This window comes from Parasteatoda tepidariorum, chromosome 4, assembly GCF_982258835.1.
Source record: "Parasteatoda tepidariorum strain Cologne lab strain chromosome 4, Ptep-v5.0, whole genome shotgun sequence".
Taxonomy (NCBI): Eukaryota; Metazoa; Arthropoda; class Arachnida; order Araneae; family Theridiidae; genus Parasteatoda; species Parasteatoda tepidariorum.
The window spans coordinates 107054126-107081953 of record NC_141758.1 but is presented as its reverse complement, the minus strand read 5'-3'; the positions used below and the strand labels follow the sequence as shown (position 1 = coordinate 107081953).

Below are 27828 nucleotides of genomic sequence, written 5' to 3'. Positions count from 1 at the left end.
ATATATATATATATATATATATTCACATCAAGTTATGATAATCTTGAGTATTACCCAAGAAATGTTGCAAAATTTCAAAATTAAAAATTTTTAAAAGAAATACACTTTTTTAAGAGTTAAAATTTCCCAAAATGTTTCTTCTGTGATTTAAATTGTTTTTACTTTTTTTACCATGTTTTTATGAACTGGCTTTTTATTATTAACAATTGAGTTCTATCATGAAAGCTTTTAACCACCTTTCAACTTTCTAGAGCTCTTAAATATTTCCAGGTTTCCGATAAAAATACCTAAATGTTGGTTTCAATAGTTTTCCAATCATTATAATTTATCGTCATTGAATCAGCATTGAATCAGCTCTCTATATTAAAAAAAAAAAAGATGCTATGGTTAAATTGGATGTTCAACTTTACATTACATTCTCTTTTATAGTGCAAAATCCTTAAGATTTAGAAACTTTGAAGTGAACGTGTGTAGAAAAATGAAGTAAGATGTAATAAACAAAAATTAGTATTCGACATTTAGTGCGAGAAATTTCAACTGTTAAAATTGTAGTAAAATATAACTCAGATAAAAATAAAGTGCCCAGCTTTATTTTGTATAAATGTTTACCAAGAGAAAAAGTATAAAGAGGATTACTCTATATGTTCCTCACATTTTATTCATTCAAATGGATTTGTTTAATTATTTTTTACATTTCTGTATATTCAGTCATTTTAATTTTCACTTAATCTCTGACATTGCTATTATTATTCTCGTCCTCTCCTCTTGGTTCTGTACCTTCCCGTCTTCTATATAATCCTTCATTATATTCTCCTCTATATGATCTTCCACTACCTCTTCCTCTATAAGATCCGTCACGATCTTCTCTGTATGATCTTCCGTAGCCTCTTCCTCTATAAGATCCTTCACGATCTTCTCCTCTATATGATCTTCCACCACCTCCTCCTCTATAAGATCCTTCACGATCTTCTCCTCTGTATGATCTTCCATAGCCTCTTCCTCTATATGATCTTTCAAGATCTTCTCCTCTGTATGATCCTCCGTGATCTCTTCTTCTGTATGAATTTCCATAATCTCCTCTCCCTCTAAGTGATCTCCAATAACTTCCTCTGTGACTTCTTTCGCCTCTACCATGTTCTCCATCACCTCTGCTACCTTCATCACCATCTGAGTCACTTACCGAACCTTCCTCTCTGTTTGGATTTTCGTCTGAACCTCTTTCATCTCCATCTTTTGAGTTTTCCTCTGACTCCCTTCCTTTGTCTGAATTTCTTTCTGAACGTTCTTCATCTCCATCTGAGTTTCTTTCTGAATTGCTTTCTCCTTCGTCTGAATTTCTATCTGAATCTCGTCCATCCTCACCCGAGTTTCCTTCTGAACCACTTCCTCCATCTATTTTTGAGTTTCCTTCTGAATCTAATCCTCTATTTCTTCCTGATTTTCCTTCTGAACCTATTTCTTCTTCTCCTCCTGAGTTAAATACTGAGCCTCTTCTTCCGTCGCTTTCTGAGTTTCCTTCTGAACCACTTTCTCCATCTCTCCATGAGTTTCCTTCTGAACCACTTTCTCCATCTCTCCCCGAGTTTCCTCCTGAACCACTTCCTCCATCTCTCCCTGACTTTCCTCCTGAACCACTTCCTCCATATCCCCCTGAGTTTCCTTCTGAACTACTTCCTCCATCTCTCCCTGAGTTTCCTCCTGAACCACTTCCTCTATATCCCCCTGAGTTTCCTTCTGAACCGCTTCCTCCACCTCCTCCTGAGTATCCAGAGTTTCCTCCCGAACTTACATTTGTACTGTTTTGCAGATTTTGAGCCACGCTTACTAAGAAGGCAACAGAAATCGTAAGAAATGAGATCTGCCAAAGAAATTAAAATAGTATTATTTAAAACATTTCTTTTATGTATGAAAGGAAAAAGTTAATATTATTTTAGAGAGTTTTTTTATCTTTAAAAGAATTAATGATAAATAAAATGAAAGAATCTTTCATATTACACTAATATTTCCCGCAAAATTGTCTCAAGCTGATACTCATTTTTTGCATAATGATACCCTGGCCTAAAAAAATCGAAAACATTCTTCTACAGCTAAGCATGTTACTATTGGCAAGTATATAAACATTCAACCTCTTTGTATTTTAATCGGTTCTTTTCTTCATACTTATTATTACTTTTTTTTAATTTTTTTCAGACACAGTTTAAAACGCCATCAAACTACGTTAATGTTTGCAATATTTTAAAAATTAGTGTTCTTCTACCGCTTGTTCTATATTCCCTATTTTGAGTTTCATCCTCGGATATACAGGGTTTACAACAATTACAACCCATTAAGCGTTTTGAAAACCTGTTTAATCGATAGTAAAGAAGGTGGAATCGAAAATATAAAAGTCTGTTTAATTGTCAAATGGAGCGTGTTGGAATATTTGTAGCCTTTTACCTGTCTCTGTCGCCTCCGGCTGTGTTATTTCGTTCTTCTTTTGATTCCTGCTTTTTTTTTTTTTTTTTTTTTTTTTAATTCGCGCTTATTAATCTGTTACCCACAGTGTGCATATTTTTTCACTTCATTTTGGGCAAGAATTGCAATAATTCAAATTAAGAGGGTTGGTTATAGAACTTCTTCTAAAACTAGTAGTAGACTCGAAAATACCATACCATATTTTGATATCAATTTTCAATATTATTTTCACTATTTGTTAGCATAAGGACTTAAAAAATTCTGCCTTCATTCATTTATTTTTGAATTGATACATTTGCTCACAATTTAGAGACTTAAACAAAAAAAAAACATTCTAACATACAATTAAAAAAGTATGTAACAAAAAACGTATAATAAAAATTAAAGATTTTTATAACCGTTGTTAAACAACAGACCTAATAAGGGGTTTACGACTACTAATGTTCAACACCGTAGCCTTGTAATTTTGAGTCCAATCCAGAAGACAAGGGAACCTCAAAATCAAGTATTGGGGGAAATTTACCTTCTTGGTGAACTTTTTGATGGAAAACCACACAAAACCTCCCACTGTTAGCCTTACTCTAACCCATGATCTGTCTATCACTGAGAATATTTTACGTCAGCACTGCGATCGATGCGAGCTGGGTGAGGAAGTCGTACCGACCAGCCATTGCTAGGATTCGAACCCGATTCACCTCATTGGAAGGTGAACGCTCTATCCCCTGAGCTGCCAAGGCTCAAAATTAGAAAGTTTGGGGCAATATAATGAAAAGTCACGAGTGCTTAGGAGAGTGTTACAGAAAAGTGTTTCGGTGGAGGAAAAAAAAAGAGAAATTCTATTAGCCAATAAGAAAATTTGCTTTGCAGCTCTCGAAACATTGCTAATTATAATTTTTATATACAAGTGTTCCCCTTGGAAACATTGCTGCTTATCACAGAAATTGCTAAAAGCAAATCAACTCCCGCGATTGCAAATAATAAAAGAAAATAAAAGAAATTTTAAAACATTCGATCGCTTCATTACTATCAAATACATTAAGAATGACTGCTGGTGAAAATAAAAAGGAAAACAGCAGCGGTCGCCATAGCAACGCATGCAATGACGACGCATGCGCACTGTTTACTATTACTCGCGAACACAGTTGAACTTTGCTCTCTAATTATTTGGAAAAAATTCTTTCTGTTAGAGAATCTCGGAAAAATCAGATGTTTTAGAGACAAAAAGAAAATACAAAGGCAAAAAGATTTTTAAAAAAACGAAAATCAGAGCATGAGGTCCTAAACACTATCCGTAGCGTCCAGAAAGCTTTTGTAAAATATAATACAGAAAAACAGAGCCGTGATGGCTCAGGTGATAGAGCTTTCGCCTTTCAATGATGTAAACTGGGTTCGAATTCCGGCGATGTCTGATCGATACGAATTCCTCATCCGACTTGTACCGACCACAATGCTGACGTAAAATATCCTCAGTATAGATGGATCATGGATTATAGTCCCCTTGCCATCAGGCTACGCCATCAAATCCAAAACAAGACCCATTTTGCCAATGGGCAATAATAATAGTTACAATTCCATAGAGCTTGCGATACAAATTTATATACCTTCCACAAACGACACTAATAAGCCAATTATTAAAGTTAAAATAACTGCTAATTGTATAAAAATTAACGCAATAGTTTCAGAACCCCAGAACACTAAATATACTGGATGGAATGCATAGACTAACTTGTCGTACATGCTCAGTTGATTCTAGTATATGATTCGTTGTGTAAAGCCGTTTACGCTCCATTGAGTAAATGCCGCGAAGAGCAAAATTTCCGTAAAAGCTAAGTAGAGGAATTTTTCCGTATGTGCTCAGAAAAGTACGAGAAATCTGACACTTTGAACATAATCTGTGCAATAGCCAAGAGCAAAATTATCATTTATGTTGCAATTTTCGGAATTTTAATTAGCTGTTAAAAAGCTTTGAAACCTTGAAATATTACATTCTTTAAATTTCGATATTTTATAGTCCTTGTGGCAGAAAAAGATATTGTTTTACAGAACTAATTTTTTTCTGTGTTCTGGATAATGTGAAGATGCAAGCTTTTGCATATACAGGCTAGGTGAAATTCTTAAGACTTTATGGCATTCGAGCCAATATTCGTTCAACCCTAACTGAATGCATGTGATTACCACAAGGGCTACAATAAATATTATTTTCATCTGTGAAACAATAAGGCTGCAAATTTTATAACATTCCATCAACTGTATGCTGTGAGTGAAGCTCCAAATTTCCCCTTAACGGAGACTTTAAGCATTTTTTCCCCATACTTATATCGTTTCAGTAATAGGGGCTCAAGGGATAGAGCATTCGCCTTCTTATGAGGTAAACCGGGTTCGAATCCCAGCGATGACAGGTCGATTCGAATTCCGCACCCGACCACACTGACCACAGTGCAGACGTAAAATATCCTCAGTGGTAGACAGATCATGGGTTAGAGTCTCCTTGCCATCAGTCTAACCGTGGGACGTTTTCGTGGTTTTCCTCACCATGTAAAGCAAATTCAAATGCAGGTTAGTTTAATCAAAACGTCATCCACAAAGACAAATTTCCTCCAATACTTGATCCAAGAGTTCTTCTGGATTGGGATCAAAATGACAAGTCTACGGAGTTGAACATTAGTAGTTGTAAACCAAAATTGGGTCGGTCATAAAATAAAAAATTAAAATATTCATTTCGTTTCTGATCGCATTCGCCATTCTATTTATTTATTAAAATTACGACCTGTGTTGTGGATTCTAAATAATTTATATTATGTGAACCCTCTACTTTAAAACTTACTGCACTAAAAAAAAAGAAAAACGTGAAATGAAATTTCTGCTCACTGCTATTATCTTCATATTTCAATTGTACACCGAGACAAGTGTCTTTCAATACTTCTTCAGTTTTCACCAACCCTGGAAAATAAAATTATTTTATATAAGTTGATCCAACTGATCAAAATCACAGGCTTTTAAATGATATATATGACTCAGATGGTGATGAAGGTAGCAGAGGTGATGGAGAACATGGTAGATGCTTTTAAATATATATATATATACAATATATATATATGCATATGTATGTATATATATATATATATATATATATGTATATATATATATATATATATATATATATATATATATATATATATATATATATATGTATATATATATATATATGTATATATATATATATATATATATATATATATACAATATATATATATATATATATATATATATATATATATATATATATATATATGTATATATATATATATATGTATATATATATATACAATATATATATATGCATATGTATGTATATATATATATATATGTATATATATATATATATATATATATATATATATATATATATATATATATATATATATATATATATATGTATATATATATGTATATATATATGTATATATATATATATATATATATATATATATATATATATATATATATATATATATATATATATATATATATATATATATATATATATATATATATATATATATATATATATATATATATACATATAGCATAAAAGATAAGTGCAAAAATGACAAAAAGGAAAAAAACGTATAAACTTAAGAAAAACAATAAGTTTTATTTAATGAGCATTAGCTGCAAGTAAATAGAACTCATGAAATAAGTTCAAAATGTAGAGTAAACATGGAAAAATTACAGAACACTAAAAAAAGGGAAAAAGAAAAATAATAATAAAATAATTTTTAAAAAAATCTGGGAAAAAAAAATTCCGAGAAAAGGAAGAAAAAAAATTTTAAAATTCCAGATTTTTATTAATTTTTTTTCCGTTTTAAGTTTGTAAATAAACTTTAATAATTTAAAGTTTCCTAGTCTAGTAGTTTTCGTACAAAAAAAAGTAAAATATAAGGTTATATTGAACACCTAAAACTGTTTTGGTTATTTTTATATTTTATTTTATAACCGTCGTTGAACAGCCGACTCAGTTTCGTGGGTTCACGCCTAATAAACCCCGTAGACTTGTAATTCGGAACCCAATCCAAAAGACAAGATAATTCATTGATCAAGTATTGGGAGAAATTTGAAGGACTTTTTAATGATTTTGTGGACTTTTCGATGGAACCAACCCGCATTTGCGTTACATGAGGAAAAAAAATCACGAGAACCTCCCACGGTTGTCCCGACGGCAAGAGGACTCTAACTCATGATCCAACGACCACTCAGGATATTTTACATCAGCACTGTGGTTGGTTCAAGCCGGATGCGAAATTCGTATCCAATTCACCTCATGGGAATGCGAGTGCCCTATTCCCTGAGCCATCGCGGCTCAGTTTTGATTCTTGCGGTTTTTTAAAAGTAGTGAAAAATATATGTTTTGAAAAGAATCTTCAACTGAGAAGAAAATATTTTAAGGAGGTTTATTCTAAAGGCAATATTTATGTGAAGCAATCACGGGAATAAGTGTCGGGCTTTCTCTGAGACAATGATAAGTCCTAATCGTAAAAAAATGCAGGGATTTGCAGGGACTAATGATGTTTTAGATGGTATTTTCAACAAAAATATTTATTTAAAAAATAAAAACATAAAAAATGACAGTTAAACAGTTATATTCTTTGTATCACATGAGCTCGATCGTTAAGGGGAATATTTTTGAAACTTTTTTTTAATACATGTGCAAATTTTGTACTTTTTGAATTTCGAATGTTGTCGTACTATTTAATGAGCATATACATTTGCTTACAAATCTTTCCCAAAACATTTTTAAAATTCGAAATAAAATTAAAAAATTATGTTTAATTTTTTTTACAATTGAAAACATGTTATAATGTTAACATTTTTTTATTTTTTTTATTGAAATCATCCATTATTTTTTACAAATCAGAAGATAAACTAGTACCGATAAACATTAGAAAATATAAAGCATTTCACCTAAGAATTTGGAATAAAATATAACTTTTATTGAATAATATTAGGATGTACTTTTTGCAAATACAATATTGAAAGTGCTAAAATGTACACTACCGGTCAAAAGTTTGCGAAAATTTTGAAATCTGCAAAAAAAAGGTATAAGTTCAAATGTTCATAGAACTGCGAAAAATCATTCAAATTTCATAAAAAATTGGTACGTTCTAAAGTGAACCGTCTACAGTTAGTTACATATGATCAAATTGCAATACTTTGTTTTTTTGCGAACTGAATTCAGCTTTTCATCATGGGTTGTTTTTATGGTGAAAAAAGTTGCTAAGTTTGAACATTTGCCAAACTTACAAAAAAGAATTTTGTACTTTCTGTTAATAGAATAGTTATTTGAGCCGTTCTATGTAAGCCCTCAAAATTTCAGATCGATTTGATTTATTTTAACGAAGTTATAGAATTTTGAAAAACATGTGTATTTTTCTCGATTTTTGAGCATTCCACATATGGTCTTTTGGTCTATACATCTTCTACCAAAGAACTTTTTAATTTTTATGCTTTCTATATTTTCAAATAATTAATATTGATTATAAAACAAATATTCTTATCTATATTGTAATTATTGTTATTACAAAGAATTTATTATAAATATAATTAAAACAATATCTCAGGGATGTCACATTTCATCGAAAATTTGTCTGTTCTAGCAAACTATGCTCTGATCTTTCGAATCGAAATCAGTTATGGAACATTTTGCAACAGGAATGGAACTCTATATCACCTGAAGTGATTAATGGATGGTTAGAACGAAAGCCACGCATATGTAAGGCTATAATAAAAGCAAAAGATGGATGGTTCGAGTAATCTAGGATTTAAATGCTAAGTTTAGTAAAAATGCAAATATTTTATACTATAGTTATTATTTTTTTAGAATTGTTTATGTAATTATTGTTATAACTTTTTATTTTAATTTAATGTCAAGTAAAAATATCACAACAAAACTAATACATAAAAGCAATAAATATAAACAATAAGTATAAACGATAATAATTACAATAATGAATAAGAGTATTTGTTTTATAATAAATATTAATTATTTGAAAATATAGAAAACATTAAAATTAAAAAGCTCTTTGGTAGAAGATGTATAGACCAAAAGACCGCATATGTGGAATTCGAGAAAAGTACACATGTTTTTCAAAATTCTATAACTTCGTCAAAAAAAATCGAATCGATCTGAAATTTTGAGGGCTTACATATAACGGTTCAAATAACTATTTTCTATTAACAGAAAGTACGGAAATTTTTTATTACAAGTTGGGCAAGTGTTCAAACCTTAGAAATTGTTTCACCATAAAAACAATTCGTGATGAAAAGCTGGATTCAGTTCGCAAAAAACAAAGTATTGCAATTTGATCATATGCAACAAACTGTAGAGGGTTCACTTTAGAACATATCAAATTCTCATGCAATTTGAATGATTTTTCGCAGTTCTGTGAACATTTGAATTTAGACCTTTTCCTTGTAGATTTCAAACTTTTCGCAAACTTTTGACCGGTAGTGTATGAATAAAATCAATTGTCTTTTTTGTGAAAGAGGGCATAATTGAATAAAAAATAAAATAAAATAAAATAGCGGGAAGCAGCTTGAAATTTCAAGACCGACTAACTCCCTTTAATATTAAGTTATAATTTTAAAACTCGAACCGAAGGTGGGCCTCTACAAGCCAAAACACCCCTCCAAAGTATAATTTTATGGATCAATTAGGGGGGTCGCTATGGCCCCTAAATCTTTTGTTTAGCTAGCCGGGAGAGGGTACTTGAAGCTATGCAATAGCACGATCCCCGTATAAGCGTGGTCCACCGGCTAAGATCATGTGCTAGTGACTTACGCCTGGAGAGAGGGAGCAAGAGTTCGAAACCCGGCTGTGGTCGATTTTTAAAATTTTTTCTTTTTTTTTCTCTTTAGTTTATTTTACTTTATATTATTTATTTAATGTGTTTTTCGATAAATTAAAGGATCCTATATACAAAATATAATTTTTTTCTGTTCGGGAAATTTCAAGTGCTGATTAATAATGTCAATTTATAAGTCAAGTTTCAATAATGTCAATTTTTAAAGTTTTTTCCTTTTTTTTCTTTTGTTTATTTTACATTATTTTATTTATTTAATGTGTTCTTCGATATATTAAAGGATTCTATAAAAAATATAATTTTCTTTTATTCGGGAATCTTCAAGTAACGCTTAAAAACTGGAAAAATCCCGGAAAATTGGTTTATTTTTATTATATTATTTTTTCTTTAACTCGTTTGAAAACAAGCTGAAACAACCCTCCAAAGTAGATTCTTATAAGCCAATTAGGGGGGTCGCTATGGCTCCTTAAATCTTATGTTTAGCTAGCCGGGAGAGGGTACTTGAAGCAATGTATTAGCACGCTCGTTGTATAAGCGTAGTCCATAGTTGTATAAGCCGTAGTTGTATAAGCGTTGTATTAAGCCTGTAGCGAGTAGGGAGAAGTTCGATCACCGCAGTGGGCAATTTTAAAATTTTTTTCTTTTGTTTATTTAACGTTATATTATTTATTAAAAGTGTCTTTCGAGAAATTAAAGGATCCAATATATGAAAAATAATTTTTCTTTTATTCGGGAATCTTCAAATAACGCTTAAAAACTGGAAAAATCCCGGAAAATTAGTTTATTTATATTATATAATTCTTTTAAACTCGTTTTACAATATTTTCACGATAGTTTAGCATACCAAAGGTGTCCTGTGCATAAAATTAATTGTCTTTCTTTGTGAAAGAACGCATAATTGAAAAAAAAAATAAAATAAAATAAAATGGAAGGGAAAAGTTTCAAATTTCAAGACTGCTTAACTCCCTTTATATTCAGTTATAATTTTAGTACTTTGGCCGAAGTAGGGCCTCAACAAGCCGAAACACCCCTCCAAAGTAGATTTTTATAAGTCAATTAGGAGAGTCGCTATGGCTCCTTAAATCTTTTGTTTAGGTAGCCGGGAGAGGGTACTTGAAGCTATGTAGTAGCACGTTCGTCGTATACGCGTGGTCCAACGGCTAAGACCATGTGCTTGTGAATTAAACTTGGAGCGAGAGGGGAAGGGTTCAATACCCGCTTTAGGCAATTTTAAAACTTTTTTTTTTTTTTCTTTTGTTTATTTTACGTTATATTATTTATTTAAAGTGTCTTTCGAGAAATTAAAGGATCCAATATAGGAAAAATAATTTTCCTTTTTTCGGGAATCTTCAAATAACGCTTAAAAACTGGAAAAATCCCGGAAAATTAGTTTATTTATATTATATAAATCTTTTAAACTCGTTTTACAATATTTTCACGATAGTTTAGCATACCTAACGTGTCCAGAGCATAAAATTAATTGTCTTTCTTTGTGAAAGAACGCATAATGGAATAAAAAATAAAATAAAATAAAATGGCGGGAAAAAGTTTCAAATTCAAGACCGCTTAACTGCCTTTAATATTAAGTTATAATTTTAAAACTTTGACCGAAGGTGGGCCTCAACAAGCCGAAACAATCCTCCAAAGTAGATTTTTATAAGTCAATTAGGGGGGTCGCTATGGCTCCTTAAATCTCTTGTTTAGCTAGCCGGGAGCAGGTACTTGAAGCAATGTATTAGCACGCTCGTCGTATAAGCGTAGTCCAACGGCTAAGACCATGCGATTGTGAATTACGACTGTAGCGAGAGCGGAAGGGTTCGATCCCCGCTTTTGGCAATTTTAAAAAAATTTTCTTTTTTTTTTCTTTTGTTTATTTTACGATATATTATTTATTTAAAGTGTCTTTCGAGAAATTAAAGGATCCAATATAAGAAAAATAATTTTCTTTTATTTGGGAATCTTCAAATAACGCTTAAGAACTGGAAAAATCCCGGAAAATTAGTTTATTTATATTATATAATTCTTTTAAACTCGTTTTACAATATTTTCACAATAGTTTAGCGTACCAAAGGTGTTCTGTGCACAAAATTAATTGTCTTTCTTTGTGAAAGAACGCATAATGGAATAAGAAATAAAATAAAATAAAATGGCGGGAAAAAGTTTCAAATTTCAAGACCGCTTAACTGCCTTTAATATTAAGTTATAATTTTAAAACTTTGACCGAAGGTGGGTCTCAACAAGCCGAAACACCCCTCCGAAGTAGATTTTCATAAGTCAATTATGGGGGTCGCTATGGCTCCTTAAATCTCTTGTTTAGCTAGCCGGGAGAGGGTACTTGAAGCAATGTATTAGCACGCTCGTCGTATAAGCGTGGTCCAACGGCTAAGACCATGACCTTGTGAATTACGCCTGTAACGAGAGGGGAAGGGTTCGATCCTCACTGTGGGCAATTTTAAATTTTTTTTCTTTTGTTTATTTTACGTTATATTATTTATTTAAAGTGTTTTTCGGGAAATTAAAGAATACAATATATTAAAAATAATTTTCTTTTGTTCGGGAATCTTCAAATAACGCTGAAAAACTGGAAAAATCCCGGAAATTTAATTTATTTATATTATATTATTCTTTTAAACTCGTTTTACAATATTTTCACGATAGTTTAGCATACCAAAGGTGTCCTGTGCATAAAATTAATTGACTTTCTTTGTGAAAGGACGCATAATGGAATAAGAAATAAAATAAAATAAAATGGCGGGAAAAAGTTTCAAATTTCAAGACCGCTTAACTCTCTTTAATATTAAGTTATAATTTTAAAACTTTGACCGAAGGTGGGTCTCAACAAGCCGAAACACCCGTCCGAAGTAGATTTTCATAAGTCAATTAGGGGTGTCGCTATGGCTCCTTAAATCTTTTGTTTAGCTAACCGGGATGCTATGTAGTACTTGCTATGTATGTACTTGAAGCTATGTAGTAGCACGCTCGTCGTATAAGCGTGGTCCAACGGCTAAGACCATGACCTTGTGAATTACGCCTGTAGCGAGAGGGGAAGGGTTCGATCCTCACTGTGGGCAATTTTAAAATTTTTTTCTTTTGTTTATTTTACGTTATATTATTTATTTAAAGTGTTTTTCGGGAAATTAAAGAATACAATATATTAAAAATAATTTTCTTTTGTTCGGGAATCTTCAAATAACGCTGAAAAACTGGAAAAATCCCGGAAATTTAATTTATTTATATTATATTATTCTTTTAAACTCGTTTTACAATATTTTCACGATAGTTTAGCATACCAAAGGTGTCCTGTGCATAAAATTAATTGACTTTCTTTGTGAAAGGACGCATAATGGAATAAGAAATAAAATAAAATAAAATGGCGGGAAAAAGTTTCAAATTTCAAGACCGCTTAACTCTCTTTAATATTAAGTTATAATTTTAAAACTTTGACCGAAGGTGGGTCTCAACAAGCCGAAACACCCGTCCGAAGTAGATTTTCATAAGTCAATTAGGGGTGTCGCTATGGCTCCTTAAATCTTTTGTTTAGCTAACCGGGATGCTATGTAGTACTTGCTATGTATGTACTTGAAGCTATGTAGTAGCACGCTCGTCGTATAAGCGTGGTCCAACGGCTAAGACCATGACCTTGTGAATTACGCCTGTAGCGAGAGGGGAAGGGTTCGATCCTCACTGTGGGCAATTTTAAAATTTTTTTCTTTTGTTTATTTTACGTTATATTATTTATTTAAAGTGTTTTTCGGGAAATTAAAGAATACAATATATTAAAAATAATTTTCTTTTATTCGGGAATCTTCAAATAACGTTAAAAAACTGGAAAAATCCCGGAAAATTAGTTTATTTATATTATATTATTCTTTTAAACTCGTTTTACAATATTTTCACGATAGTTTAGCATAACAAAGGTGTCCTGTGCATACAATTAATTGTCTTTCTTTGTGAAAGAACGCATAATGGAATAAGAAATAAAATAAAATAAAATGGCAGGAAAAAGTTTCAAATTTCAAGACCGCTTAACTCTCTTTAATATAAAGTTATAATTTTAAAACTTTGACCGAAGGTGGGTCTCAACAAGCCGAAACACCCCTCCGAAGTAGATTTTCATAAGTCAATTAGGGGGGTCGCTATGGCTCCTTAAATCTTATGTTTAGTTAGCCGGGATGCTATGTAGTACTTGCTATGTATGTACTTGAAGCTATGTAGTAGCACGCTCGTCGTATAAGCGTGGTCCAACGGCTAAGACCATGACCTTGTGAATTACGCCTGTAGCGTGAGGGGAAGGGTTCGATCCTCACTGTGGGCAATTTTAAAATTTTTTTCTTTTGTTTATTTTACGTTAGATTATTTATTTAAAGTGTTTTTCGGGAAATTAAAGAATACAATATATTAAAAATAATTTTCTTTTCTTCGGGAATCTTCAAATAACGCTAAAAAACTGGAAAAATCACGGAAAATTAGTTTATTTATATTATATTATTCTTTTAAACTCGTTTTACAATATTTTCACGATAGTTTAGCATAACAAAGGTGTCCTGTGCATACAATTAATTGTCTTTCTTTGTGAAAGAACGCATAATGGAATAAGAAATAAAATAAAATAAAATGGCAGGAAAAAGTTTCAAATTTCAAGACCGCTTAACTCTCTTTAATATAAAGTTATAATTTTAAAACTTTGACCGAAGGTGGGTCTCAACAAGCCGAAACACCCCTCCGAAGTAGATTTTCATAAGTCAATTAGGGGGGTCGCTATGGCTCCTTAAATCTTATGTTTAGTTAGCCGGGATGCTATGTAGTACTTGCTATGTATGTACTTGAAGCTATGTAGTAGCACGCTCGTCGTATAAGCGTGGTCCAACGGCTAAGACCATGACCTTGTGAATTACGCCTGTAGCGTGAGGGGAAGGGTTCGATCCTCACTGTGGGCAATTTTAAAATTTTTTTCTTTTGTTTATTTTACGTTAGATTATTTATTTAAAGTGTTTTTCGGGAAATTAAAGAATACAATATATTAAAAATAATTTTCTTTTCTTCGGGAATCTTCAAATAACGCTAAAAAACTGGAAAAATCACGGAAAATTAGTTTATTTATATTATATTATTCTTTTAAACTCGTTTTACAATATTTTCACGATAGTTTAGCATAACAAAGGTGTCCTGTGCATACAATTAATTGTCTTTCTTTGTGAAAGAACGCATAATGGAATAAGAAATAAAATAAAATAAAATGGCAGGAAAAAGTTTCAAATTTCAAGACCGCTTAACTCTCTTTAATATAAAGTTATAATTTTAAAACTTTGACCGAAGGTGGGTCTCAACAAGCCGAAACACCCCTCCGAAGTAGATTTTCATAAGTCAATTAGGGGGGTCGCTATGGCTCCTTAAATCTTATGTTTAGTTAGCCGGGATGCTATGTAGTACTTGCTATGTATGTACTTGAAGCTATGTAGTAGCACGCTCGTCGTATAAGCGTGGTCCAACGGCTAAGACCATGACCTTGTGAATTACGCCTGTAGCGTGAGGGGAAGGGTTCGATCCTCACTGTGGGCAATTTTAAAATTTATTTCTTTTGTTTATTTTACGTTAGATTATTTATTTAAAGTGTTTTTCGGGAAATTAAAGAATACAATATATTAAAAATAATTTTCTTTTCTTCGGGAATCTTCAAATAACGCTAAAAAACTGGAAAAATCACGGAAAATTAGTTTATTTATATTATATTATTCTTTTAAACTCGTTTTACAATATTTTCACGATAGTTTAGCATACCAAAGGTGTCCTGTGCATAAAATTAATTGACTTTCTTTGTGAAAGGACGCATAATGGAATAAGAAATAAAATAAAATAAAATGGCGGGAAAAAGTTTCAAATTTCAAGACCGCTTAACTCTCTTTAATATTAAGTTATAATTTTAAAACTTTGACCGAAGGTGGGTCTCAACAAGCCGAAACACCCCTCCGAAGTAGATTTTCATAAGTCAATTAGGGGTGTCGCTATGGCTCCTTAAATCTTTTGTTTAGCTAACCGGGATGCTATGTAGTACTTGCTATGTATGTACTTGAAGCTATGTAGTAGCACGCTCGTCGTATAAGCGTGGTCCAACGGCTAAGACCATGACCTTGTGAATTACGCCTGTAGCGTGAGGGGAAGGGTTCGATCCTCACTGTGGGCAATTTTAAAATTTTTTTCTTTTGTTTATTTTACGTTAGATTATTTATTTAAAGTGTTTTTCGGGAAATTAAAGAATACAATATATTAAAAATAATTTTCTTTTGTTCGGGAATCTTCAAATAACGCTAAAAAACTGGAAAAATCACGGAAAATTAGTTTATTTATATTATATTATTCTTTTAAACTCGTTTTACAATATTTTCACGATAGTTTAGCATACCAAAGGTGTCCTGTGCATAAAATTAATTGACTTTCTTTGTGAAAGGACGCATAATGGAATAAGAAATAAAATAAAATAAAATGGCGGGAAAAAGTTTCAAATTTCAAGACCGCTTAACTCTCTTTAATATTAAGTTATAATTTTAAAACTTTGACCGAAGGTGGGTCTCAACAAGCCGAAACACCCCTCCGAAGTAGATTTTCATAAGTCAATTAGGGGTGTCGCTATGGCTCCTTAAATCTTTTGTTTAGCTAACCGGGATGCTATGTAGTACTTGCTATGTATGTACTTGAAGCTATGTAGTAGCACGCTCGTCGTATAAGCGTGGTCCAACGGCTAAGACCATGACCTTGTGAATTACGCCTGTAGCGAGAGGGGAAGGGTTCGATCCTCACTGTGGGCAATTTTAAAATTTTTTTCTTTTGTTTATTTTACGTTATATTATTTATTTAAAGTGTTTTTCGGGAAATTAAAGAATACAATATATTAAAAATAATTTTCTTTTATTCGGGAATCTTCAAATAACGTTAAAAAACTGGAAAAATCCCGGAAAATTAGTTTATTTATATTATATTATTCTTTTAAACTCGTTTTACAATATTTTCACGATAGTTTAGCATAACAAAGGTGTCCTGTGCATACAATTAATTGTCTTTCTTTGTGAAAGAACGCATAATGGAATAAGAAATAAAATAAAATAAAATGGCAGGAAAAAGTTTCAAATTTCAAGACCGCTTAACTCTCTTTAATATAAAGTTATAATTTTAAAACTTTGACCGAAGGTGGGTCTCAACAAGCCGAAACACCCCTCCGAAGTAGATTTTCATAAGTCAATTAGGGGGGTCGCTATGGCTCCTTAAATCTTATGTTTAGTTAGCCGGGATGCTATGTAGTACTTGCTATGTATGTACTTGAAGCTATGTAGTAGCACGCTCGTCGTATAAGCGTGGTCCAACGGCTAAGACCATGACCTTGTGAATTACGCCTGTAGCGTGAGGGGAAGGGTTCGATCCTCACTGTGGGCAATTTTAAAATTTATTTCTTTTGTTTATTTTACGTTAGATTATTTATTTAAAGTGTTTTTCGGGAAATTAAAGAATACAATATATTAAAAATAATTTTCTTTTCTTCGGGAATCTTCAAATAACGCTAAAAAACTGGAAAAATCACGGAAAATTAGTTTATTTATATTATATTATTCTTTTAAACTCGTTTTACAATATTTTCACGATAGTTTAGCATACCAAAGGTGTCCTGTGCATAAAATTAATTGACTTTCTTTGTGAAAGGACGCATAATGGAATAAGAAATAAAATAAAATAAAATGGCGGGAAAAAGTTTCAAATTTCAAGACCGCTTAACTCTCTTTAATATTAAGTTATAATTTTAAAACTTTGACCGAAGGTGGGTCTCAACAAGCCGAAACACCCCTCCGAAGTAGATTTTCATAAGTCAATTAGGGGTGTCGCTATGGCTCCTTAAATCTTTTGTTTAGCTAACCGGGATGCTATGTAGTACTTGCTATGTATGTACTTGAAGCTATGTAGTAGCACGCTCGTCGTATAAGCGTGGTCCAACGGCTAAGACCATGACCTTGTGAATTACGCCTGTAGCGTGAGGGGAAGGGTTCGATCCTCACTGTGGGCAATTTTAAAATTTTTTTCTTTTGTTTATTTTACGTTAGATTATTTATTTAAAGTGTTTTTCGGGAAATTAAAGAATACAATATATTAAAAATAATTTTCTTTTGTTCGGGAATCTTCAAATAACGCTAAAAAACTGGAAAAATCACGGAAAATTAGTTTATTTATATTATATTATTCTTTTAAACTCGTTTTACAATATTTTCACGATAGTTTAGCATACCAAAGGTGTCCTGTGCATAAAATTAATTGACTTTCTTTGTGAAAGGACGCATAATGGAATAAGAAATAAAATAAAATAAAATGGCGGGAAAAAGTTTCAAATTTCAAGACCGCTTAACTCTCTTTAATATTAAGTTATAATTTTAAAACTTTGACCGAAGGTGGGTCTCAACAAGCCGAAACACCCCTCCGAAGTAGATTTTCATAAGTCAATTAGGGGTGTCGCTATGGCTCCTTAAATCTTTTGTTTAGCTAACCGGGATGCTATGTAGTACTTGCTATGTATGTACTTGAAGCTATGTAGTAGCACGCTCGTCGTATAAGCGTGGTCCAACGGCTAAGACCATGACCTTGTGAATTACGCCTGTAGCGAGAGGGGAAGGGTTCGATCCTCACTGTGGGCAATTTTAAAATTTTTTTCTTTTGTTTATTTTACGTTATATTATTTATTTAAAGTGTTTTTCGGGAAATTAAAGAATACAATATATTAAAAATAATTTTCTTTTATTCGGGAATCTTCAAATAACGTTAAAAAACTGGAAAAATCCCGGAAAATTAGTTTATTTATATTATATTATTCTTTTAAACTCGTTTTACAATATTTTCACGATAGTTTAGCATAACAAAGGTGTCCTGTGCATACAATTAATTGTCTTTCTTTGTGAAAGAACGCATAATGGAATAAGAAATAAAATAAAATAAAATGGCAGGAAAAAGTTTCAAATTTCAAGACCGCTTAACTCTCTTTAATATAAAGTTATAATTTTAAAACTTTGACCGAAGGTGGGTCTCAACAAGCCGAAACACCCCTCCGAAGTAGATTTTCATAAGTCAATTAGGGGGGTCGCTATGGCTCCTTAAATCTTATGTTTAGTTAGCCGGGATGCTATGTAGTACTTGCTATGTATGTACTTGAAGCTATGTAGTAGCACGCTCGTCGTATAAGCGTGGTCCAACGGCTAAGACCATGACCTTGTGAATTACGCCTGTAGCGTGAGGGGAAGGGTTCGATCCTCACTGTGGGCAATTTTAAAATTTTTTTCTTTTGTTTATTTTACGTTAGATTATTTATTTAAAGTGTTTTTCGGGAAATTAAAGAATACAATATATTAAAAATAATTTTCTTTTCTTCGGGAATCTTCAAATAACGCTAAAAAACTGGAAAAATCACGGAAAATTAGTTTATTTATATTATATTATTCTTTTAAACTCGTTTTACAATATTTTCACGATAGTTTAGCATACCAAAGGTGTCCTGTGCATAAAATTAATTGACTTTCTTTGTGAAAGAACGCATAATGGAATAAAAAATAAAATTAAATAAAATGGCGGGAAAAAGTTTCAAATTTCAAGACCGCTTAACTGCTTTTAATATTAAGTTATAATTTTAAAACTTTGACCGAAGGTGGGCCTCAACAAGCCGAAACACCCCTCCTAAGTAGATTTTTATAAGTCAATTAGGGGGACACTGTGGCTCCTTAAATCTTTTGTTTAGCTTGCCGGGAGAGGGTACTTGAAGCAAGGTAGTAGCACGCTCGTCGTATAAGCGTGGTCCAACGGCTAAGACCATGTGCTTGTAATTACGCCTGTAGCGAGAGGGGAAGGGTTCGAACCCCGCTGTTGGCAATTTTAAAAAAATTTTCTTTTTTTTCTTCTTTTGTTTATTTTACGTTATATTACTTATTTAAAGTGTTTTTCGATAAATTAAAGGATTCAATATATTAAAAATAATTTTCTTTTATTCGGGAATCTTCAAATAACGCTTAAAAACTGGAAAAATCCCAGAAAATTAGTTTATTTATATTATAATATTCTTTTAAACTCGTTTTACAATATTTTCACGATAGTTTAGCATACCAAAGGTGTCCTGTGCATAAAATTAATTGTCTTTCTTTGTGAAAGAACGCAGAATGGAATTAAATAAAATAAAATAAAATGGCGGGAAAAAGTTTCAAATTTCAAGACCGCTTAACTCCCTTTAATATTAAGTTATAATTTTAAAACTTTGAACGAAGGTGGGCCCCAACAAGCCGAAACACCCCTCCAAAGAAGATTTTTGTAAGTCAATTAGGGGGGTCGTTATGGCTCCTTAAAGTTTTTGTTTAGCTAGCCGAGAGAGGGTACTAGAAGCTATGTAGTAGCACGCTCGGCGTATAATCGTGGGTCAACGGCTAAGACCATGTGCTTGTGAATTACGCCTGCAGCGAGAGGGAAGGGGTTCGATCCCCGTTGTAGACAATTTTAAAAAAATTTTCTTTTTTTTCTTTTGTTTATTTTACGTTATATTATTTATTTAAAGTGTTTTTCGATAAATTAAAGGATTCAATATATTAAAAATAATCTTCTTTTATTCGGGAATCTTCAAATAACGCTTAAAAACTGGAAAAATCCCGGAAAATTAGTTCATTTATATTAAAATATTCTTTTAAACTCGTTTTACAATATTTTCACGATAGTTTAGCATACCAAAGGTGTCCTGTGCATAAAATTAATTGTCTTTCTTTGTGAAAGAACGCATAATGGAATAAAAAATAAAATAAAATAAAATGGCGGGAAAAAGTTTCAAACTTCAAGACCGCTTAACTCCTTTTAATATTAAGTTATAATTTTAAAACTTTGACCGAATGTGGGCGTCAACAAGCCGAAACACCCCTCCAAAGTAGATTTTTATAAGTCAATTAGGGGGGTCGTTATGGCTCCTTAAATCTTTTGTTTAGCTAGCCGATAGAGGGTACTTGAAGCTATGTAGTAGCACGCTCGTCGTGTAAGCGTGGTCCAACGGCTAAGACCATGTGCTTGTGAATTAAGCTTGGAGCAAGCGGGGAAGGTTTCGAACCCCCCTGTGAGCAATTTTAAAAATTGTTTCTTTTTTTTTTGATTATTTTACGTTATATTATTTATTTAAAGTGATTTTCGATAAATTTAAGGATCCAATATATTAAAAATAATTTTCTTTTAATCGGGAATCTTCAAATAACGCTTAAAAACTGGAAAAATCCCTGAAAATTAGTTTATTTATATTATATTATTCTTTTAAACTCGTTTTACAATATTGTCACGATAGTTTAGCATTCCAAAGGTGTCCTGTGCATAAAATTAATTGTCTTTCTTTATGAAAGAAAGCATAATGGAATAAAAAATAAAATAAAATAAAATGGCGGGAAAATGTTTCAAATTTCAAGACCGCTTAACTCCTTTTAATGTTAAGTTATAATTTTAAAACTTTGACCGAAGGTGGGCCTCAACAAGCAGAAACACCCCTCCAAAGAAGATTTTTATAAGTCAATTAGGGGGGTCGCTATGGCTCCTTAAATCTTTTGTTTAGCTAGCCGGGAGAGGGTACTTGAAGCTATGTAGTAGCACGCTCGTCGTATAAGCGTGGTCCAACGGCTTAGACCATGTGCTTGTGAATTTTGCCGGTAGCGAGAGGGGAAGGGTTCGATCCCCGCTGAGGGCTATTTTAAAAATTTTAAATTTTTCTCTTGTTTATTTTTACGTTATATTATTTATTTAAAATGTTTTTCGATAAATTAAAGGATCCAATATATTAAAAATAATTTTCTTTTATTCGGGAATCTTCAAATAACGCTTAAAAACTGGAAAAATCCGGAAAATTAGTTTATTTATAATATAATATTCTTTTAAACTCGTTTAACAATATTTTCACGATAGTTTAGCATACCAAAGGTGTCCTGTGCATGAAATAATTGTCTTTCTTTGTGAAAGAACGCATAATGGAATAAAAAATAAAATAAAATAAAATGGCGGGAAAAAGTTTCTAAAATTTCAAGACCGCTTAACTCTTTTTTATATTAAGTTATAATTTTAAAACTTTGACCGAAGGTGGGCGTCAACAAGCAGAAACACCCCTCCAAAGAAGATTTTTATAAGTCAATTAGGTGGGTCGCTATGGCTCCTTAAATCTTTTGTTTAGCTAGCCGGGAGAGGGTACTTGAAGCTATGTAGTAGCACGCTCGTCGTATAACCGTGGTCCAACGGCTAAGACCATGTGTTTGTGAATTACGCTTGGAGCGAGAGTGGAAGGGTTCGATTCCCGCTCCGGGCAATTTTTAAATTTTTTCATTTTTTTTTCTTTTGTTTTTTTTACGTTATATTATTTATTTAAAGTGTTTTTCGATAAATTAAAGGATCAAATAAATTAAAAATAATTTTCTTTTATTTGGGAATCTTCAAATAACAATTAAAAACTGGAAAAATCCCTTTAAATAAGCTTATTTATATTATATTATTCTTTTAAACTCGTTTTACAATATTTTCACGGTAGTTTAGCATTCCAAAGGTGTCCTGTGCATAAAATTAATTGTCTTTCTTTGTGAAAGAACGCATAATGAAAAAAAAAAAAAAAAAAAAAAAAAAAAATGGCGGGAAAAAGTTTCAAATTTCAAGACCGCTTAACTCCTTTTAATATTAAGTTATAATTTTAAAACTTTGACCGAAGGTGGGCCTCAACAAGCAGAAACACCCTTCCAAAGAAGATTTTTATAAGTCAATTAGGGGGGTCGCTATGGCTCCTTAAATCTTTTGTTTAGCTAGCCGGGAGAGGGTACTTGAAGCTATGTAGTAGCACGCTAGTCGTATAAGCGTGGTCCAATGGCTAAGACCATGTGCTTGTGAATTACTCCTGTAGCGAGAGGGGAAGGGTTCGATCCCCGCTGTGGACAATTTTAAAATTTTTTTCTTTTTTCTTTCCATTTTTTTTTTATTTTTACGTTATATTATTTATTTAAAGTGTTTTTCGACAAATTAAAGGATCCAATATATTAAAAATAATTTTCTTTTATTCGGGAATCTTCAAATAACGCTTAAAAACTGGAAAAATCCCGGAAAATTATTTTATTTATATTATATTATTCTTTTAAACTCGTTTTACAATATTTTCACGATAGTTTAGCATACCAAAGGAGTCCTGTGAATAAAATTAATTGTCTTTCTTTGTGAAAGATCGCATAATGGAATAAAAAATAAAATAAAATAAAATGGCGGGATAAAGTTTCAAATATCAAGACCGCTTAACTCCCTTTATTAAGTTATAATTTTACAACTTTGACCGAAGGTGGGCCTCAACAAGCCGAAACACCCCTCCAAAGTAGATTTGTATAAGTCAATTAGGGGGTCGCCATGGCTCCTTAAATCTTTTGTTTAGCTAGCCGGGAGAGGATACTTGAAGCTATGTAGTAGCACGTTGGTTGTATACGCGTGGTCCAACGGCTAAGACCATGTGCTTGTGAATTGCTCTTGGAGCGAGAGGGGAAGGGTTCGAACCCCGTTTTAGGCAAATTTAAAAATTATTTCTGTTTTTTTTCCTTTGTTTATTTTATGTTATATTATTTGTTTAAAGTGTTTTTCGATAAATTAAAGGATCCAATATATTGAAAATAATTTTCTTTTATTCGGGAATCTTCAAATAACGCTTAAAAACTGGAAAAATCCCAGTAAATTTGTTTATTTATATTATATTATTCTTTTAAACTCGTTTTACAATATTTTCACGGTAGTTTAGCATACCAAAGCTGTCCTGTGCATAAAATTATATGTCTTTCTTTGTGAAAGAATGCATAATGGAATAAAAAATAAAATAAAATAAAATGGCGGGAAAAAATTTCAAATTTCAAGACCGCTTAACTCCCTTTAATATTTAGTTATAATTTTAGAACTTTGACCGAAGGTGGGCCTCAACAAGCCGAAACACCCCTCCAAAGTAGATTTTTATAAATCTATTAGGGGGGTCGCTATGGCTCCTTAAATCTTTTGTTCAGCTAGCCGGGAGAGGGTACTTGAAACTATGTAGTAGCACGCTCGTCGTATAAGCGTGGCCCAACGGCTAAGACCATGTGCTTGTGAATTACTCTTGGAGCGAGAGGGGAAGGGTTCGATCCCCGTTGTAGGCAAATTTAAAAATTATTTCTGTTTTTTTTCCTTTGTTTATTTTATGTTATTTGTTTAAAGTGTTTTTCGATAAATTAAAGAATCCAATATATTAAAAATAATTTTCTTTTATTCGGGAATCTTCAAATAACGCTTAAAAACTGGAAAAATCCCTTAAAATTAGTTTAGTTATACTATATTATTCTTTTAAACTCGTTTTACAATATTTTCACGATAGTTTAGCATACCAAAGGTGTCCGGTGCATAAAATTAATTGTCTTTCTTTGTGAAAGAATGCATAATGGAATAAAAAATCAAATAAAATAAAATGGTAGGAAAAAATTTCAAATTTCAAGACCGCTTAACTCCCTTTAATATTAAGTTATAATTTTAGAACTTTGACCGAAGGTGGGCCTCAACAAGCCGAAACACCCCTGCAAAGTAGATTTTTATAAGTCAATTAGGGGGGTCGCTATGGCTCCTTAAATCTTTTGTTTAGCTAGCCGTGAGAGGGTACTTGAAGCTATGTAGTAGCACGCTCGTCTTATAAGCGTGGTCCAACGGCTAGGACTATGTGCTGGTGAATTACGCCTGTTGCGAGAGGGGAAGGGTTCGAGCACCGGCTGTGGTCGATATTTAAATTTTTTTCTTTTTTTTCTCTTTTGTTTATTTTACGTTATATTATTTATTTAAAGTGTTTTTCGATAAATTAAAGGATCCAATATATTAAAAATATTTTTCTTTTATTCGGGAATCTTCAAATAGCGCTTAAAAACTGGAAAAATCCCGGAAAATTAGTTTATTTATATTATATTATTTTTTTAAACTTGTTTTACAATATTTTCGCTATAGTTTATTATACCAAAGGTGTCCTATGTATAAAATCAGTTGACTTTCTTCGTGAAAGAACGTATACTGGAATTCTAGAAATGGTACTGGATAATCAAAAGAAATTTCGAAGATTCATTTACATTGGATAATTTGGATAAAAGAGGAAGGTTAAATCAAAAGAAAAAGAAATAAATTACTTTCTTGCATTAACTTTATCTATTTTTAACATTAGAAAAAGAATGAAAATTTAAAGAGATTGAAAGAGCTGAAAAAAATTTAAAGCAGAAAGTATGACGAAAAGAAAAAAAAATACTTGAAACGATAAAAAAAAAGCTTCAAAAATATGAGGAAAAGAGTAAACAAAATGGGATCTAATTGTAATAATAATAAAAACATCAGCGGATTACACAATGATAAACATTCATAATTTAGAAGGGGCTATTAAACTGTAAGAGAAAAAAATGAAAACATGTTTTTAAAATTATGTATTCAAACTTATTTTACTTTCCATTCCATGACTGAAAAAATAGTAACATTTTCCTCGTTAACTTTGTTTATATGTTGTAATTCCAAGTAAAATCTTGTTTTTAGACATTTGTGTGGCCTATGCATTCCTAACGAGCATCAAACATTCTCAAAATTTAGTGTTTATTCACTGGAAAATTTAGTGTTTATTTACTGGTAAGAACTGTTCCTTCACTTGGTTATCTTACTACTTATTATTTAAACCACCAAAAGCTTAAAACAATATTCTGTAAGTTATCTAAATTTTTTTCGTATAATTTGCATTTAATAACAAATATGTCGACACCATCATTTAGCTAAAATTACAAATTTTGAAATTTTTATGTTTTTTTTTTAAAGGCAAGCTAAGCTTAAGTGTTCATTCATTGGTTAGTTTGCGCTATAAGATGTTGAGAAATTTGCGATGTTTTGAGAGATGGTTAAAAATGTTGACTACGTATTTTTATTAATATTTATAAGATATATATTCAAGAAATTGATAAATATATTATTCCAAATCTATGCATACGTATGTATATTATTGAAATTGTATCAGTTATTGAAAAACAGAATCAAAAAATAAAAATTAATCTCATTAAATAAGCACAATCTGGTGTTTAATCATATTCTATCAGAAGCACGCTTTTATAAAACTAGACATTCGTTGAATAAAGTGTTTTTTATTCAAAATGTTTTATTCAAATGTCTTTAATTAATTGCAAATAAATTATTAAATGACTAAACAAGAAACATATTATTTAATAGTGTGAAAGAAATAAAAGTAAAAAATTAGCAAACGATTATTAACGGAAAAAATATGAATGAAATTTTATGCTACGCACCCGAAGTCAAGTTCGTCGCAAGTTTATCACATTTTAATATTAATCGCCCCATTTAATCATTTCTTTATTGTCGCCAAATTATTTTTTTTTAAAATAATTCATTTTAATTTTTCTCAGCTTCTAATAAATAAAAACAGTTGAAACTTTAGATTTTTCAATTGAAAAATATGTAGATTAATATGATATAAAAAAAATTCGTACTTTATAATTCAAAATTTTTTCATTCTCACTTTAATTAAATAATAAAAAATAATAAATAATTATCAAAAATTATTTTTTTCATGAAATTATCTTTGGGTAAATGAGTTTTATGAGTGGGCGCAATTTTCTTCAAATTACTTTATTAGTTTTGAAAATATGACTAAAAACGTAAAAAGTGAAATTAACTTTAACGGGTACGAACTTTGGATCGCTCTCCTGACCAAACTATGGAGACCATATTTCCCAGATTGCGGCTGCCCCCTATATTTTGAAGCTTAGAAATCCAAATATGTAAAAAAAAATACATGTTTATTCAGAGAAAGTACGTTTTTGTGTCTGATTTCGAAACTTAATTAATAGTTATCACTAATTAATTAGCATTTGAGGACACCCCCAGGAACCATTAAGATTGACACTTAGTTCGTGAAAATCCGATCATTAGAACGAAAGTTATTCAGGGTGATTCGTTTTTTTTTTTGCGGACTGTACATATATATATATATATATATATATATATATATATATATATATATATATATATATATATATATATATATATATATATATATATATATATATATATATATATATATTTAAATTTATACCTTAACACAAGGCCGACAGAATTATTTTTCTCACTAACTTGATCTACGTCTCGATGCCGATGAGCAGCTACAGTCCCTGGCGAAAATCTTAATTATCAGAGGATAATCAATTCTAGGTAAAATCTTAATTATCAGAGGATACAATACAGCTTTGTTGTTTTCACACGACTAAAACCGGTTTGCACTTGTTTACGTTCGTGTATTAATTGGTTCACATTGTAATGCAATACGTTAAAAATAAATATAAATAGGAAGTATATAAAAAGTCTCCCGTATAAAAACCCATTACATGTATGTTTAAATATGAAAGTATTGCATATAAACTTATGCAAAACATGTCATTATTGAAAAACTACATTGCGTCTAATAATTTGGTCTAATTATTATCATATACTAATATAATCCCTGATATAATAAATATTCCATATTTATATAATATATCGTCTAATTTATCCAATTGTCGAATTTATATTATAAATTAATCTAATTTAACCCATTCATACACGAGCGTAAACAAGTCTAAACCGGTTTCAGTACCGTAAAAACAGTAAAGTTGTATAGTATCGTCTGATAATTAAGATCTTACATAGAATCTTATAGTGCGTCCAATAATATGGCCTTGGACTGTAATGTCTTACCTTCAATTTGTGCAGAAATCAGCTGATAACTTCAGAAAACGCAAAAAGGAGCTTTGTTTACATCAATTGGGGAAACAAACAGTAAAGGATAGAGTGAGGTCAAGAAGAGATACGGAGCTGTTTTCTCTTGTGCGCTATGCATTCCTTCATTTGATAATTTTCCATCGGGATTATTTGTAGTCATAAACATGGTTGTATATTCACTTTTTTAAGCGCAAAATTTCAAGTTTATGGTCAATTTCAGGTAAAATTTAGAGAATCACAACCTTTCCACCCGTAAAAAAATCTCTTAAAACCCCATTACTTTTAGTTAATAAACTAACTTTTTATTTTTATACATTATTCTTAATTCCAAAAATATTTTAAGGTAACATTACTTAAGAAAATCACATTTTTAAAAGGCGAACTATTTTTACATTTAAGTGCACTATGAAAAGATACGTACCTTTTTTGTTAACTTAATTTAAATCACTTGCATTGGTTAGCGAAAACAATTCTTTCTCTAACAAAATGTGCATATAAGTATTTTTTTTATTTTCTTATCATCTGTTCAATCACTCATCCCTGTTGATATTTCGGAAGATTAAAAAAATGAATGGCAGGAAATGAATAAGAAATATTTTTGGATATCATTTCCATGGTCGTTAGGCCAAGTTGTCAATTAGTGTTTATTTCTTAATGAACACAATAGACTCATATTGGTATTAACAATTCTAATAATATTTCTTTTTAAGAAAAATCG

The 27828-nt window shown here is 31.3% G+C and overlaps 1 protein-coding gene across 1 annotated transcript; it reads right to left on the bottom strand.

Annotated features, from left to right (window-relative positions):
* Window positions 1–616: 616 nt before the first annotated feature.
* LOC107451111 (uncharacterized) lies at window positions 617–27660 on the bottom strand. Its single transcript, XM_087160412.1, has 3 exons — window positions 27532–27660; window positions 5323–5394; window positions 617–1858 (listed from the first exon to the last, which is right to left on the bottom strand). Exons 2-3 carry the CDS (start codon window positions 5335–5337, stop codon window positions 725–727), a joined length of 1149 nt encoding a protein of 382 aa, XP_087016538.1. The 5' UTR covers window positions 5338–5394; window positions 27532–27660; the 3' UTR covers window positions 617–724.
* Between the last annotated feature and the right edge of the window lie 168 nt (window positions 27661–27828).